General features: G+C 52.8%; 1 protein-coding gene across 4 annotated transcripts in view; it reads left to right on the top strand.

Annotated features, from left to right (window-relative positions):
* ECE1 (endothelin converting enzyme 1) overlaps positions 1 to 16,165 on the top strand; it is a 98,213-nt gene that overhangs the window by 41,574 nt on the left and 40,474 nt on the right. For 3 of the 4 annotated variants that reach the window (XM_059690906.1, XM_059690907.1, XM_059690903.1), the window contains exons 2-3: positions 4,077 to 4,163; positions 12,189 to 12,330. In XM_059690906.1, the coding sequence (XP_059546889.1) occupies positions 4,077 to 4,163; positions 12,189 to 12,330 (229 nt within the window). Of the gene's footprint in view, positions 1 to 3,707; positions 3,860 to 4,076; positions 4,164 to 12,188; positions 12,331 to 16,165 lie in introns of those variants that run through there. The other variant, XM_059690905.1, reaches the window with a different exon arrangement.

The following is a 16,165-nucleotide window of genomic DNA, read 5'->3' on the forward strand; positions in this document are numbered from 1 at the left end:
GCCTGGGTCGGGGGAGGGTGGACAGGCCAGCTTCCCAGAAAGGGTGACCTCTGAAATGAGACGAAGTGGGAGGAGCCATTGCTCTACTGCACCTGGGCAGGTTTCTTCCCTGAGCCTCAGTCTTAGGCTCTGTGAAAGGGGCCAGTTGTACCTGCTTCAGAGGGAAGGGTGAGAGGCTTAAAGGAGATGATGGGTACACGAACGGGCAAATACCTCCTACCCCTAGGTGTCCAGGAAATAGTATCTGCTGTGCCAGGAAGGGGAGCTGCTTGGTGAACTGAACTTCTTAAGGGTCTTTTCCTTGCGTGTTTGACACCTGTTACATAGTGTAACCGAATGTCCTAGTTTCAGAAAAGGCTCAGCTGTAACCCAGCGTGAAGTGAAGAAGCCAGGAGCCCTTTCTCTCCTTCACCCAATGGGAGTGAGGCAGAAGGCTCCGGAATTAAAATTCTTGCCATAAAGCCCTAGCTGGTTTGGCTCAGTAGATAGAGTGTCGGCCTGCAGACCGAAGGGTTCCGGGTTCAATTCCAGTCAAGGGCACTTACTTTGGTTGCAGGCTCCTCCCCGGCCCGGGCCCTGGTTGGGGCTCGTGCAGTAGGCAACCAATCCATGTGTTTCTCTCACGTCTCTCATATCGATATTTCTCTCTGTCTTTACCTCTCTCTTCCACTCTCTCTAAAAATCAGTGGAAAAATATCCTCAGATGAGAATTAAAAAAAAAAAAATTTCTTGTCATCGTACTCTGGCTGCGCCGGACTTGTGCCCCTTCCACAAGTGCCCTTTGTCCTTGGGCATTGCAGGGTTAGATGCAGAAGGACGTATAGGCACTGCCGCGGACTTGTCATCTCCCCTCCACTTGTTCCATGGTTCACTTGAACCGCTTACTGAGCACCGACAGCAGCCAGGTGACGGGATTCTCTGCCAGACCAGGCCCCAGCCCAGATGAAGCTCACAATTCTGGGGAAGGGGCAGGAGATAAATGTAAAAAACAAAAACAACAAAAAAGTAGTAGTAGCAGGCTGCAATAAATACTAGAAGGGAAATAATGGGGTGCTGTGATACCGAATTTGAGTGGCTACTTAAGGGGGCAGTCAGGACATTTCACGAGATGACATTTCAGTTGAGATCTAAAACAGGAGCTGACCAAGGGGAGGAGTAGAGATGAGAAGAGAATGTTCCAGATAGAGGGAACAGGGCTATAAAGGTCTGGGTCGCCCTGGCCTGTGTGGCTCAGTTGGGCGCCATCCCGTGCACTGAAAGGATACCCATTCCATTCCTGCTCAGGACACAGGCCCAGGTTGTGGGCTTGATTCCCGGTGGGGAGCGTGCAGGAGGCAGATGATCGATGTTTTGTTCTCACATCAATGTTTCTCTCTCCCTAAAAAATCAATAAAAAATCCTTTAAATTTTTTTTATTTTATTATCTTAATCCTCCCCTGAGGATATTTATCCATTGATTTTTTTATTTTATTTTTTTTTTAGAGAGAGAGAGAGAGAGGAGGGCGGGGGAAGGACAGAGAGAGAGAGAAACATCGATGTGAGAGACACATGAATTGGTTGCCTATTCCATGCGCCCTAACCAGGTTCAAGCCTTCACCCGAGGTATATCCCTCTGACTGGAATCTAACCCAGGACTCTTTAATTAGGGGGCTCACGCTCTATCCACTGAGCCAAACCAGCTAGAGCTAAAAAAAATCTTTAAAAACAAACAAACAACCAAACAAACAACAATAATAAAGGTTTGGCCCTGGTCAGTGTGGTTCAGTTGGTTGGGCGTGGCCCCATGCACCAGAAGGTCTCGGGCTCCATCCTCAGTAGGGGCATGCAGGAGGCAGCCGATAGGTGTTTGTCACATCGCTGCTTCTCTCCCTCTCCCTTCCTTTCTACAAAATCTATAAAAACATATTAAATCAATAAATGTCTGGGTGGAGGGGAGGAGGAACTTGGAGAATCTGAACAACTGAGTGAGGGCCACACAGTTAGGGCCTAGGCCAGTGATGGTGAACCTATGACACGCGTGTCAGAGGTGACACGCGAACTCATTTTTTTGGTTGATTTCTCTTTGTTAAATGGCATTTAAATACATAAAATAAATATCAAAAATATAAGTCTTTGTTTTACTATGGTTGCAAATATCAAAAAATTTCTATATGTGACACGGCACCAGAGTTCAGTTAGGGTTTTTCAAAATGCTGACACGCCGAGCTCAAAAGGTTCGCCATCACTGGCTTAGGAGGAGCCACACTCAAGGGGCCAAAAAGCCGCATGTGGCTCACGAGCCACAGTTTGCCGACCGCAGGTCTAGGGGAGTGAGGTGGGGAGCAGCCCAAGGTGAGGATCGGGTGGGCAAGGTCATGGGGGGCTGTCCCTACAGAGTTTTAAGCAAGGGAGTGACAGGATCCACAATCCCTTTCTAAAGACTCGCTGTGGCTGCTGAGAGGGCTCTGAGAGGACAGCAGTGGACCAGGAGCTGTCACTGTGGCTGGGACCCTCTCTGAGCCTGTGGCTTCACACAGATCTGGGCTGTAAACATCAAATAGGGGGGTGAACAGGAGTGCTTTTGGGGAGCTGGAAAAAGGTAGGGGGGTCCAGGTCTCACTTGAAGTGGAGGGTTTAGGGCAACCTTTTTGTGAGTGCGTGCCAAGACCAGCAAAATCTCTGACTCAAAATTCTTCTGCGTGCCAACCCTAATTTTTTGAGAATATGTTACGCCTACTTGATATCTCTTAAGGTGTACGTATGTGAAGAACCTTGAAGAAGTAATAAAATTCCTTCAAGCGACAAAAACAACAGTATATGATGATGAAAAATACATTTATTTTTTAATGTATACATGTTATGTGAAATTATTTATCTAAGATGCACCTACACTGAATTTATCCAAAAAATAAAAAAGTCGACATTAAGAAAAAAATTGTAAATGGAAGATTATAAGAGAGGGTTTCGCGTGCCAGCAAAAGTTACTGGCATGCCATGTTTGGCACGCGTGCCAGGGGTTGCCCACCCCTGGTTTAGGGTCTTGGGTGCAAGAGAAAATGGGTGTCCAGAGTCTTTAATTGAGCACCCCACATCGGAAAGAGCCCCCTTTTCCAGCGGAGGTCACAGGGCCCGTGAGAGGCCTCGGGGGCTGGAGGCTTTTGACTCCTTTGAGACCTGAAGCTGAGGGTTCGAGGGAATCACACTTTGAGCTTGGAGGCAAGCACTGGGTCCCCTCCAGCCACCCACATGTACACTCAGCGTTTTTTTCTTTCTGGCAGGGGAGTTCTCTGGAGTTCTCTGAAATCATTCATGAACTCTGGCTTAAAGTCCCTCGAGCTAGAGGAAGGGGAAAGGGGAGAGCCTGCCTTTTTTATTCTACCTCTTCTTGCCCATTCATCTTTGCAGCTCAGATGGGGGACCCCCGCCGCCCCTAAAGGCTAATGGTGGGAGGAACCTCTCACTGTTGGGGGCCAAACGGGGGGGGGGGGGCACCTTCCTAACCCTTGCCTCTTGGTAGCCGCCATTGGGATTATTGGAGGGGGACTTAAGGTTTCTCACGGGGAGAGGCTGCTGCCAGGCCCCTTTCCGCCGGCCAGGGGCTAGGTGTTGGCTGCGCCCTGATCTCGGGGGAAGGGAGGTCTCCCCTGGGGCCTTGGGGTCTCCTGGGGGCCCCGGGGAGGCAACCTGCGCCGTGCGCTGACCTGGCTCCGCCTGCGAAGTGGCGCAATGCCGGCCGCCCGCTGCCCAGCCCGCCCGGACCTGCCGGGTGCGCGGCGGCGGCTGCGGTGGCGGCAGCGGCGGGGACCCCGGCGTCTCGGGGCGCAGCATGCCGAGCGGGTGGCCGTGGGGCGCATTGGCGGCCGCGCTGTCGGCGCTGGGGGTGAGGGCGGTGGCCGAGGCGCAGGGTGGTGGGAGGCGGGACCCCCTCCCGCGGCGGGCTGGTCGGTGGGCTGGTCTCGGTGTCCGGGCTGGGGCGGGGCGCGGCGGAGGTGGTGGCGGCGGCGGTGGCAGCGGCGCCCGCGCTTCCCCATTTACCCCGTTCGGGTGTGAGAGCCATGGAGGCGCTGAGGGAGTCCGTGCTGCACTTGGCCTTGCAGATGTCGACCTACAAGCGGGCCACGCTGGATGAAGAGGACTTGGTGGACTCACTCTCCGAGGGCGACGGCTACCCAAACGGCCTGCAGGTAGGAGTCCGGCCCTCTGTGCGACTCCCCCGATTGGGGTGGGGGGGTGGGCTGGGCATGCGCACTGGTGCTCCCCTTCCTCCCACCCTCCCCCTCCCGCGCACCTCCGCCCCCATCCTGCCAGCCCCAGAGGGGTCTGTGCCCGTCCAAAGCTCCAGGCAGACGGGGTTCCGCGGGGAAGATGCCGTCCTGGGGCAGAAGTGCGCCTGGCGCTGAGCTTCCCCACCAGCCTCCCCTCGCCAGCGCTGCCCTTCCCCGAATCCTCCAGAATCCTCCCCACCAACTGGGGGACCACGGCCCAGGGGGCAGAGTTGAAGCCCACACCCCCTACCCTCTGGCGCTGAACTGGTCCGGTTCCCTTTCACAGGGAGGCAGTTCCTGGGCCCTGAGGGACTTGCCCTGGGCCACACAGCCTGTTGTTACTGGCAGAGGCTAAAACTGTTGGCATAGCCCCTCTCAGTCCTGGCACACTGGGCAGTTGGTCGCCCTACCTGGTAGGCTTACTCTATTCTTCCTCTTTCCACCCAAATACCTGAAGTCCGGGGCGGCGGGGGTGGAAAGGGGGCATCTTCTGCCCCACTAAGGTCTTCACCTACCAGAAGCCAGACAGCCCACCACCCCCTGCCTTGTGGCTCAGTAGTGAGCGGGGCTGCCTTGCGGGGACTGAGTCTTTCCTGCAGGCTAGTTACATAGGTCCAGGGCAGCGGTTCTCAACCTGTGGGTCGCGACCCCTTTGGCGGTCGAAGGACCCTTTCACAGGGGTCGCCTAAGTCCATCCTGCATATCAGATATTTACATGACGATTCATAACAGTAGCAACATTACAGTTATGAAGTAGCAACGAAAATAATTTTATGGTTGGGGGTCACAGCATGAGGAACTGTATTTAAAGGGCCAGAAGGTTGAGAACCACTGGTCCAGGGAGATCCGAACTCATGACCCTACCCTTACCTACATTGTCCAGTTAACCTCAGGGCCACCCCATGAGCTGTAGGGGTTACTGTTCCCACTTCCAGGTGAGGGGACGGAGGCTCTGAAAGGGAAGCCTACTCGCCGGAGGTCACAGAGCTAGAAATCTGGGAGTGAGAAATCAAACCCAGTCTGTAATACCTCTTCCCTGCGGACACTTGGAAAAAGGCTAAATCCAGCAGGAAATGAGATTTCTGTGGCCGGCACTTTTTCTTTCACCAATCAAAACAGAATCTAATCAGCAATCTTTGTAGTCTCATCTTCCACAGAAGGTTCTAAATATATCAGCACAACAGCATGTGGAATTCACAACAAAATAACGTGCCATGTTGTTATCATCACAATAGCAGACCACGTGGGTCTAGCCTTTTTCAGGTCACAGTGAAGGCAGCTCAGTCCCTGAAGGTGGGGGACGGGGGCGGGGGGTAGATTTAAATTCTGACTCCACTCAGGTCTTGGGGGAGTTGCTTACTCCCTTTAAACCACAACTTCCTCACCTGTAAAATGGGAGTTAGAGAAAGTGGGTGTAATGCAGATTACAGGGCCTGCTATGATTGCTGATTTTACGACTGATGAGGTAAGGGCCCCTGCGGCATGTTACACATGATAAAGCTGAGTCTGAGAGAGATCAGGGAGATTCCAGTGGTCACAGAGCTACCATGGGGGTTGGAGTGCAGTATTGGGGTCCCTACACCAACCCGCATGCACTGCCCACTTCTTATACAGGAAAAGCTGAAAAAGTTGCCCCCAGGCTTTGGGGCATTTTGTGGGTACCCAGTCTGGTTTGCCTTAAGCTTCCACCACTGCCCCCATCCCCAGCGCTTTTTCTCCTTAAGAGTCGAGAGCCTATCCAGCCCCTCTTACAAAGCAGAGCTTTCTATTAATTTTATGGTTTTTGTTTTTTGGGGTTTTTTTTGTTGTTGTTGTTAATCCTCACCCGAGGATTTTTCCATTGATTTTAGAGAGAGAGTGGAAGGGAGAGGGAGAGACAGAGAAACATCGAGAGACACATTGATTGGTTGCCTCCTGCACGCACCCCAACCAGGCCGGGGAACCTGCAACCAAGGTACGTGCCTTTGACTGGAATCGAACCTGGGACCCTTCAGTCCGCGGGCCAATGCTCTATCCGCTGAGCCAAACTGGCTAGGGCTAATTTTATGTTTTTAGTCATTGGGTTTTTTCCCCCGTATACCAACTTTACATGCTCCTTTGTTGGGGGGCAGAGGGGAGTCCAGTATTAAAAAAGATTTAAAAATAAACAGTAATCCCATTGCTCGCAGATAACCACTTCTAGTTATTTATATTTGCATCTATATATATTTAAACATAGTTGAGGACACACTGTTGCATCCTGCTTTTCTCATGTAATGCCACTTAATAAGCATTTTTCTACTTGGAGGTTGTTAAAAACCTCCAAAACATGCTGCCATTACAAAACATAGTACCTCACCCTGGCCAGTGTGGCTCAAAAGGTTGCCAGTTCAATTCCCAGTCAGGGCACATGCCTGGCTTTTGGGCTCAGTCCCGAGTAGGGGCCTTCAGGAAGCAGCAGATTGATGTTTCACTCTCACATTGATGTTTCTCTCTCTTTCTCCTCCCTTTCTCTATCTCTAAAACTAAAAAATATATTTTAAAAACTATAGTACCTCATGGCACCAATATATAAAAATGTAGTCAATCGCTATAGCTGGACAATAGGCCCAAACACTGTCACACTACTGTTGACCACCTTTTAGCCTTTTGGATAATTTCCTATGAGTTGGTTGCTATAAACACAACTGTACCCTCCCATTTAAGCTTTTTTAAATGGACCCAGCCTTCCCAAAGCTTTCTCTCTTGACAGGCAGCTAGAAAAATAAGCTACTTGATTTTTCAAGATTTTGAAGCCCATTGGTTCTACGAACTCCAGTTACTGATGCTGATACTAGCAAATGAAAACTTCCATCTTTCAGCCAAACTTGACACCTTCATTACTGGGGATCGAGCCCGCAAAAATGTGCCCTGACTATGGCATGTTGGTATATTCACAAAAATATACCAACAAAACGTTGAATTTAGCCAGAGCCAAGTTCTTCCTGTACCTCACCTAAAAGGGGTTTACTTTTCCTTTACCTCATATTTTAGTCACAAGTTCATTGCACGTCACCAAAATCAGTCACGGTGGCCTGCGTGCAGAATTTACAGTCAGCTAGCTCTGACACGGAGCCCTAGCCTTGCCTCTCGTGGGCTCTCAAACCTGGAATCAACTCACTTAGACAGCTTTTTTTTTTGGTGCAACATGGGGTTAATATTATTAGTCCACCTCTCAGAGCTGTTGCAAAGGTTGACACGAGACAGTGTAAGTAAAGCCTTTATATAGTGCGCAGAAAAGGGATTTGGCTGTTATCAGGATTATCATCGAAACTCACCAGGCGTGATGTCTCAGTGATGCCCTACATAGAGTAGCTTGTCTCTTGGGAGCCTGTGCTCTGCTCCGACTGGCTGCTCGGGCTCCCCACACCCCAGCGCATGCCACGTCAGTGGCTTAAAAGGAGAAAAGTTACTTCTGCAGCCTCAACTGGGGAGCAGCTGGCCATGATCGTTCACCAAAACCTTTGAAACTCATCCAGTGGCTTCTAAAAATCCATTTTTTCACAAAAAAGAAAAGCTTTTTAAAATATTTATATATTATATTTAATTCTTAGTGGCGGTTTTCACTTTTTTTTTTTTCCTGCCACATACAGGTCTGTCTTTCAAGGGTGATTTCAGGGACAGTCCCACTTACTACTTTGAAAGACCTCTCTGCTCATCAGGAGGTTCTTTCAACTCCGTCCACCTGTTAGAGACTCACACTCTTGGCCTTAGAGTTCTAGAATCTGAGATGGTCAGACCTGGGACCTCCTCCAGTGTACTCATTTTTAAAAAATATTTTCATTTATTTCAGAGAGTCAAGGAGAGGGAGATCTAGAAACATCAATAATGAGAGAGAATCATTGATTGGCTGCCTCCTGCACACCCCCCACACTGGGGATCGAGTCCGCAAACCAAGCCTGTGCTCTGACCGGGAATCGAACCGTGACCTCCTGGTTCATAGGTTGGTGGTCAACCACTGAGCCATGTGGGCCAGGCCAGCGTACTCATTTTAAAGATAGGAGACGAAGACCCAGAGGCTGCCCAGTGACGCCCAGGGGTCTTGATAAAGTCCAGGGCAACCTTTTCTCTTGCTCCATTGGCATCCTGGTATTCCTTCTGGGAAGCAAAGGGAACTGGGATGCTTCTCTGGATACCAGACTTCGATTTCTGTCTAAGATGCAAGGTCTGTCTCCTGCAACAGGTGCTCCTCTAAGCTGTTATCAGTCACTGAAAGAGTCAGGCATGGGAGCCGGGGGCTGGGTGGGGCTCACAGATGGGGAGGACCAGAGGACTTACAGTTTTGCTCCGGACCGGCCTCAGTGTCCTCAGCCAGAAGCCTGCCATATGGAAACTTCTAGAAGAAACCTCCCCAACCTAACACCCTCACGGAGGCAGAGTGCCACAGAGGGCCAAGCTGTCATGGTCTGTCTGCTCTGAAAGGCTGACTCCGAGGCAGGCAGCCTGGCCGCCCTGCCAGCCCTCATGGGGTGGCCAAGCTCTTGGGCTGCAGGGGGTGGGCTCCCTGCCAAACCCTGGGCCAGACCGACTCCTCTTTTCTTTCTGCTCATGAAGCCCAGGTCGCTGGGGGGCTTGGTGGTGTTCAGCCACTGCCGTCTCTCCTGACCCCCTGCTTTGTCTGAAAAGCGGGCTTTGCCCGCCTGCCCACTCCTGCTGCTGGCTTGTCTCCTGGGCCCCGGGCAGTGGTGGCCTGTCCTTGCCCGCAGAACTGCCTGCAGAACTCGTTCTTGCTGTGAGCCCCGGTGAGCCAGGCACTCACTTCTGTAACCGAATATTTATCCCTCATTAGGGCTTTGTTCCCTTGGCTGTGGAAACCCTGGGAACCCGGCTGCATGGCTCGGCGTTTCTCTTACTCCCATTCTGTTTCTCTGGCTCTGCCTGTCTCTCTCCTTCCGTCTCCCTCTTTACCTCTCTGTCGAGGGCCTCCTTTTCTTTCTGCCTCATTCTCTCTCTGCCTCACACGACAGTAAGTGGGATATGAAGCCCACCAGGGAGCTGAGCACTTACAGCAGTTCTCAGCTCCATCGTCTACGCATCAGCTCTGCACCGGGGCCGACGGTCACGGACCCCAGGTGGAGGGGGCTGCCCGCCACTAACACTCCTGCCCTGCCAGTCGCCGCAGACTGGTGATTGACATGCCCTCCTTTCCCAAAGGAGCCTGAGAAAGCACGCCTCCTCCCCTGGCTGTGAACTGTCTTGCCGGGTCCTCTGCAGGAGGCGGGGCAGGACCCCGGGGGCTCAGCGAGGAGAAGGGACTGGCCAGCAGCTCAGATTTACACCGAGGAATTGGACAGCCCCTCCTGGAGAGGGCTCAGCCCCGGGGCCCAGTGCCTCCAGGTGACTTCCCAGGGGATGCCTCTGGGTTCCTTCCGCCCTCAGAGATGGGATTGGGGCTTGTCCAGAAACCAAGAGGCCCTCAGCCAGGCTGTGCAAGTCAAGCAAAGACCGTTACAGAAGTTAAAAACTCTGTTTTCAAATTCCGTTTGCCGTTTCTGCCTGGCACGATGAATTTCTAATTTAATTCTGACTGAATTCTAATTGAATTTTTCAGTGAATACTGTCTGTATGCTTGTCATTAAACAGCGAGGCGAGGCTCGACGTTGCTCCTGGGGCAGCACAGCCCTCGGCAGAGGCTGCGGGTTCTGGAAAGAGGCGGCCTTTCTCGCCGACTCTCTCCTCCACCCTCGCCACTTCCCGTGTTTCTTCTAACCTAATACTAGTACCTACTCTTAGGGATGAGGTGAAGGAAGACTAGCACCACCCAGCAACACAGTGGAATTAGCACAATGCCGGGCACACGGAAAGCACTCAAATATTAGCCGCCTTAGTACTCTTTTTTCCTTTCCTCCTTCCCTCTGTTCCTTTCATTTCTCCTCGCCTTGCACCTCCTCAGATTCCCGACCTGTCCCGCAGTCTTGCTCTGTCCACATAAGGGCAGGTTTCCTGCTCCCCCAGTCGGATGCCTGTGCTCCCCAGCTTTTTAGAGCCCGCACCAGGCACAGGGCTTCCCGCCTCTTTGCACGCCTCCCCCAAGAGCTAAGCCGTGATCGTGGGGCACTGAGAGGCCTCAAATAGGAGGCAGAATGTGGCACAAGCCCGGGGGCAGGACAGCAGGACGACTGAGAGTAGGTGTCAGCGCCTGCTTCATATCCATTGGGACCCCTTTGAATACGAGGTAAACTGTGCGAGAAAATTGATGCCTGGGCAGAGGCACTTCCTAAACCTTCCTGTGCCACGGACGGATGTGTTAGCATCATCCCGGGCTCTGCCTGCGCACCAGGCCCTCCCAGCCCAGTGTTAACTTCCTGGTAGCACCATGGTCAGAATCGTCATCTCTCACCTTTAAAAGGTTCTGAAAGGATTCTAGAGGGCGGCACCCCTCCCCCACTGATGCATCTGCTTCGGTTTCTGAGCCTCCTGGGTCTCCGTGGAAAATGTGACTGGGCCCCAAGTTCCTTTTCTCATTTTTCAGAAACCAGTTTTCCTTTCACGAGAAGTTCTTGTGTTCCCCTTTCTCTGGTGCGGCAATTCCTCGTCATTTCCTGGCCAGAAAATAACCCGATGACCACAAGCCCACTCAGTGCCCTTCCTTTCCCACGTGGCCAGCCTTAGATTCCCCCAGTGCCAGTGTGAGGCCCTTGGGTGCCCTTGCTGTTGGTGGGGCACTTGCAGGTCAGAGTCTGGGTCTCCCCATCTCCCCTGGCGAATCCTTTGCCTCCCCACCCCGTGGCAGACTGTGGGTGTCCCTGCCACCAAGCCTTGTTCCCTTCACCTGGGCCTTTCCAAAGGGCGGATCCAATCATGTCACTCCAGCCTGCATTCTTTAAACCAGCGTAGTGCCCCTTAGGATCTCAGCTTTGCCACCCCCCCAGTTCCCTTCCCCCCTCACCTGACCAGCTCCTACTTATCCTTCAAGACCCCACCCAGGCAGCCCCCACCTCCAGGAAGCCTTCCCTGCCCACCCCAGTCTGTGTCTTTATCTGCCTCTCTTCTGGGCTGTGAGCCCCTGAACACCAGGGAGTCTGTCTTCCTTCCAATAGTTCCAGCCCGGCCCTGAGTTGGCACTCAGCTGCTGGCACACAGCCATAAGGTCACTGAACCAAGCCCCGCCTCCAGGGGACCCCTCCTGCACGGTGGCCCTTGAACAGAGGGGAGCCCCAAGGGCCCCGCCACACCCTCCACTTCCTCTCATTGTGCCTCCCTTCCTGTTTAAACTGTGAGGCGGGGGACATTTTTCCTCCCTTTGAGGACCTGCCTGGAGAGAGCTCTTTCTCCATTGCATCTCTCCTGACATCGTCCCAAAACTCAAATCTCTGACCCGCTGGTGGCTCCAGAATCAGCACACTTGGTGTCAGTTCCAGGGCCGCCCATTCGGCCGTGTGATGAGAGCAGGGTCTTCCCTCTCGGGACTGTCACATCCTCATTTGTGAAAAGAGAACTAATGATAGCGCTTGTGGGGTTGTGGGGAGTTAATGAGCTAAATAAGGGCGCCCACGCTCCTGGGAAGTGGTGTGGCGTATCGTCCCAGCCAAACGATGCTGGGGCTTCGAGAGAGCCAAGCTGGACACTCGCTGGATGCCTGCAAGTCCAAACATCCTGTTCTTTTTCGAGCTCCTTACTGGAAAAACAGGGGAAAGCTGGGTTTTTTTTCCTCCTGCCCATATCGGGTGACACAAAAAAACACAAGCCCAGCTGGGTTGAGCTACTGGACTCTCAGAAGTTTAGGAGCAAATCTGAGCTGCCGAGCGGGGTGGCGGTTCCTTTCCTGGATTAGGACCCAGCCCGTGGGAACCGGACCACCCCTGAGGCAGGAGGGCCACCCCAATGTCTCCCCGGGGCCTGGGCCTGCCCCGGAGCCCCTTCCTCCTGGGGAGGGGGAGCCCTGGGCTCATGTCCTCCCCACCCCTCCTGCCTCCTTCCCCGCAGGTGAACTTCCACAGCCCCCGGAGTGGCCAGAGATGCTGGGCCGAGCGGACCCAGGTGGAGAAGCGGCTGGTGGTGCTGGTGGCACTTCTGGCAGCAGGACTGGTGGCCTGTGTGGCGGTGCTGGGCGTCCAGTACCGGACAAGTAGGTACCTCTGTGTTTCATTGTGGGCTTGACTCATTCCTCCCCTCAGCTCTGTCCACTTGGGCAAGGGGCTCCCCTGGGACTGGCCTCCAAGGCCCCAGAGAGAGCCAAGTCCGGCGGACTCTGGTTACTGAGATGACCTGGGACCTGGAAGGTGGCGGTATGGGTGGTGTGAAGGTTTCGGTGTCAGAAGGTCATGAGTCTAAATCCTGGCCCAGCAGCTTACAGCTGTATGATCACCTTGGACAAGTCATTTAATCTCCTAGAGTTTGTGTCTTCTCTACTTTAGTAGGGGAAATGGTGCTCAGTTTGGGGGTGGCTTTGAGGGTCAGAGATAACATGTACGCGTACCTGGTGCCTACCAGGACTCCTTAACCTTAGCGGTGGGTGCTGTTGTCGTTAGGATGTGTGGCCTGGTAATTCACACAGGCTGGCACTGTCCACCATCCTTAGTTCCAACAAAACAGCCATAATGACTTCCGTTTACTTAATACTTTTCATGGACCAAGTACCTCACATCATCTCTACAAATGTAGCCTCCTTTTCTCCTGACAGCACCCCGATGAGGTGTGGTTGCTTTTGGCCCCATTTTCCGCGTGAGGAAGCTGAGGCAGCGAGACTAAGCGACTTGCCCGAGGTTACTACAGGAGGGACGACGGGGAAGTGGAATTCAACCACAGGCCCTGGGGCCCCAGAGCCCAGGCTCTGCCTCCCTTTGTAATCTGGGTGCATCAGTGTGAGGACTCCCAGAAAAGCTGTCCTCCCGTGACCCAGCTACCTATGTGTACCCCTGTAATCGCATTTCTCTGTCCTATCTTGTGTAGCGATATGATCGGGGCCTTTCCCACCCTGCTGCCCGGGGCCTGAGGCTGGTTCTCGGTGTGTGGCCGAGAGTATCTAGCCAAGTGCCTCACACAGACTCGGTGTTCAGTAGGCATTTATGGAGCTGGAAAGGGCAGATCCAAGTGAAAAACGAGGGTGGGGAGTCCAGCTGATTTCAAAGCCTCTCACTCCCTGTGCCCCAGCGCCGAGCCTTCCGATGGCAGCTTGTCCACCTCGTTGAACAGCCTCGGTTCACCTGAGGGCCCAACTCCACAGACTTGGTCACCTGGTCACTCATCCCATCGGAGAGATTGTGAACCTTCACAGGATCTGGGAACTGTCACCCAGGCTTCACTGAGCCTTGTCCACTGGGAAGTTGCTGGCCCTCCTGGGTGGCCCTGCTGGACTGGGATGAGGAAAAAGTTTGGGGGGCCTGGAGAGAGGGCGGGACTTATCTGCATCTCCCCTAATCCCTCCTGTATCAAGCATCTGTTCATTCATTCATTCATTCATTCATCCGCCAGGTGCCAATCCACATTTGATTAATTAATTCAAGATTTCCATGCTCTTAAGCATATGTACTCAGCATAATCCCTGCACTGCCGTAGGTGTGCAAGCCACTTGCACATTGAATAAATAAAGGATACAGCGAGCAAGAAGGAGGAAAAGCTGGGAAAGCCTTTCTCTGCCAATCGCTCTTGTCCTGTAGGCGCCATCTTGCCCGAGGCACTATCTTGCCTAAATACCAGTTCCATTCAGAACTTTCTGCCAGGTGGTGTGGACTCTGCCCACCCTCCTCTGCCCAGCTCCTGGCCCTGTGCCTGGGGAGCAGGCGAGGCTCCAGCAGCCAGTGTCGCCCTGAGACTGGCCCAGGAGTTCCCAGGAGGTGTCTCCACCAGAAACCAGAAGGGACCCCCAAAGGGCGGCTCCTTGTGATGGGGCCACAGAGGGGCCCACGGGAAGGAATCCTGCTTCTGCCTCGATCTCAGCCTTCTCAGGGACGTAGAAGGGTTTTCCCAGCCTGGACCTGGGTGAAAGGAACTCTGGGTGGAGCTGGGTCAGGATCAGGTGACCCCTGAGCCAACCCATGTGTTTTCATTAGCTGCCGGGGCCTGGGAAAGCAGTGGCCACCCTGGATATTGACAGTTACCTCATTACCCAGCAGCAGGTGCTGGCACCGGCCACATCTGAGCAAACAGAAGGCCAGACAAAGCAAATGCTCTGAGGGTTCTGAAAGACCCACCTATACGTTATGTCTGGGCTCTTAAGTACATATTTATTCACCTCCCTGCTGCACCCTCCCTTCTAGAAACGTGCAGGTGCTTTTCAAACAGCAGCAGCAAAACAAACTCAGTGTGGAGCCTAGGCACTGTCCGGACAAGTGCCCGGGACCTGTCCCTGCTTTCTTGAGTGATCATGCCCGTCCTAAAGGGGAGAAATATTTTCTGCCTCCACAGGTGGTGACCAAGTGCTGGACAAAGCTCGCTCATTCATTCATTCATTCATTCATTCAACAAGCATGTATTGGACAGTGTTAGGTGCCATATACAATGCTGAGCAAAGGAAGTATAAAAGCACATAAGATGCTGCCCTACCCTCCCTCTCACATTCCGGTGGGGGAGGTAGACAGGGAGATGGCCAGGACACCCCTTAGTCCGTGGTCAGATCTCAGCACCCAGGCAGCCAGAGAGGGATGAGGGTCTGGGAAGGTTTCCCCAAGGAGATGGAGCCTTGAGTATTGACCTTGACATTAGATGAGGTAGGGAGGGAGGCTGGAAACTAATTAATCAAATGTGCATTAAGCACCTTCTGGGTTAGGAATGGTTGGTAAAGGACCCACAAACCATCAAATAGTTAAATAATCAAAGCTTATTGCTTAAGCACCACTGAGGGACCTTGCCCTGTGCCTAGCGGAGTAGGTGCTTAAAGTGCTTAGTGATTAACTCAGGCTATTCCCGGGTGCTGTTTTCTTACTTTGTTTTAAACCCAAGTCCTACAAATCTCCCCCCCCCCTCTCTCTCACACACACACACACTCACACACACACACACACTCACACACACTCACTCACACACACACACACACACACTCTCTCACACACACTCACACACACACACTCACACACACACTCACACACACACACACTCTCACACACACACTCACACACACTCACACACACACACTCTCACACACACACACACTCACACACACACACACACACTCTCACACACACACACACACACACAGGTGGATCTTGCTCTCTGAGGATCACCCTCTCACGCTGTCTTCCTGGTATTCCCAGCAGCCAAGATTTTGTCAGGCTTTACTTCCTGTAGTTTGTTGTACAAAAACAATAAGTATTATTTTCCTTTTCCAAATATGAAGTTATATCATAATAGTGAATAGGCTTTTTCAAACTACACGGAAATTCTCTTGCCCACCTCCACCTCCCGTAAAGATTCCGGCGCCTTCCCTGGTGGGGAGTGGGGCATGCAACTTTGCTTAAGATGATCAATCTAGAGCGATCCCTACTGTTTCCTCCTCTGTTTTCATGCCTAGTGGCTCAATGACTTGTGATTGTTGTATAGGCATCTCAACACAAGTCATTACCTCAAAATAAGGTCTCCCTGATTTTTGTGATGATGCGCAGCTCTTTCGAGCCCTTGCTCAACCCGAAGGCCTTTGCGTTTCCATCAGATGTTAATTGCCTACCGGCCACGCAACCCCGGCTGGCATTCTGTTTCCGAGAGAGGTGAGCTCTGCCCCAGCCAGCCGGGGTGTTCTTTTCTATTCTCTAAAGATTGGCCTGGGAGCCTGGGACCCTAAGACTAGCAAGCTGAGCCCCCGTGCCTGGCCATGAGGTCGTTTCATCATCTCTGTGCAATTGGTCCTGCTGTTCTCCCTCGTTTCTAGATGGAGAAACTGAGGCTCTGAGAGATGAGGTCACGTGTGCGAGGCTCATAGCCAGAAGCAGAAGCTGGGAATTGAACCCGGGTCTGAGTGCTCACAGTGC

This window comes from Myotis daubentonii, chromosome 3 (genome assembly GCF_963259705.1).
Source record: "Myotis daubentonii chromosome 3, mMyoDau2.1, whole genome shotgun sequence".
Classification (NCBI taxonomy): Eukaryota; Metazoa; Chordata; class Mammalia; order Chiroptera; family Vespertilionidae; genus Myotis; species Myotis daubentonii.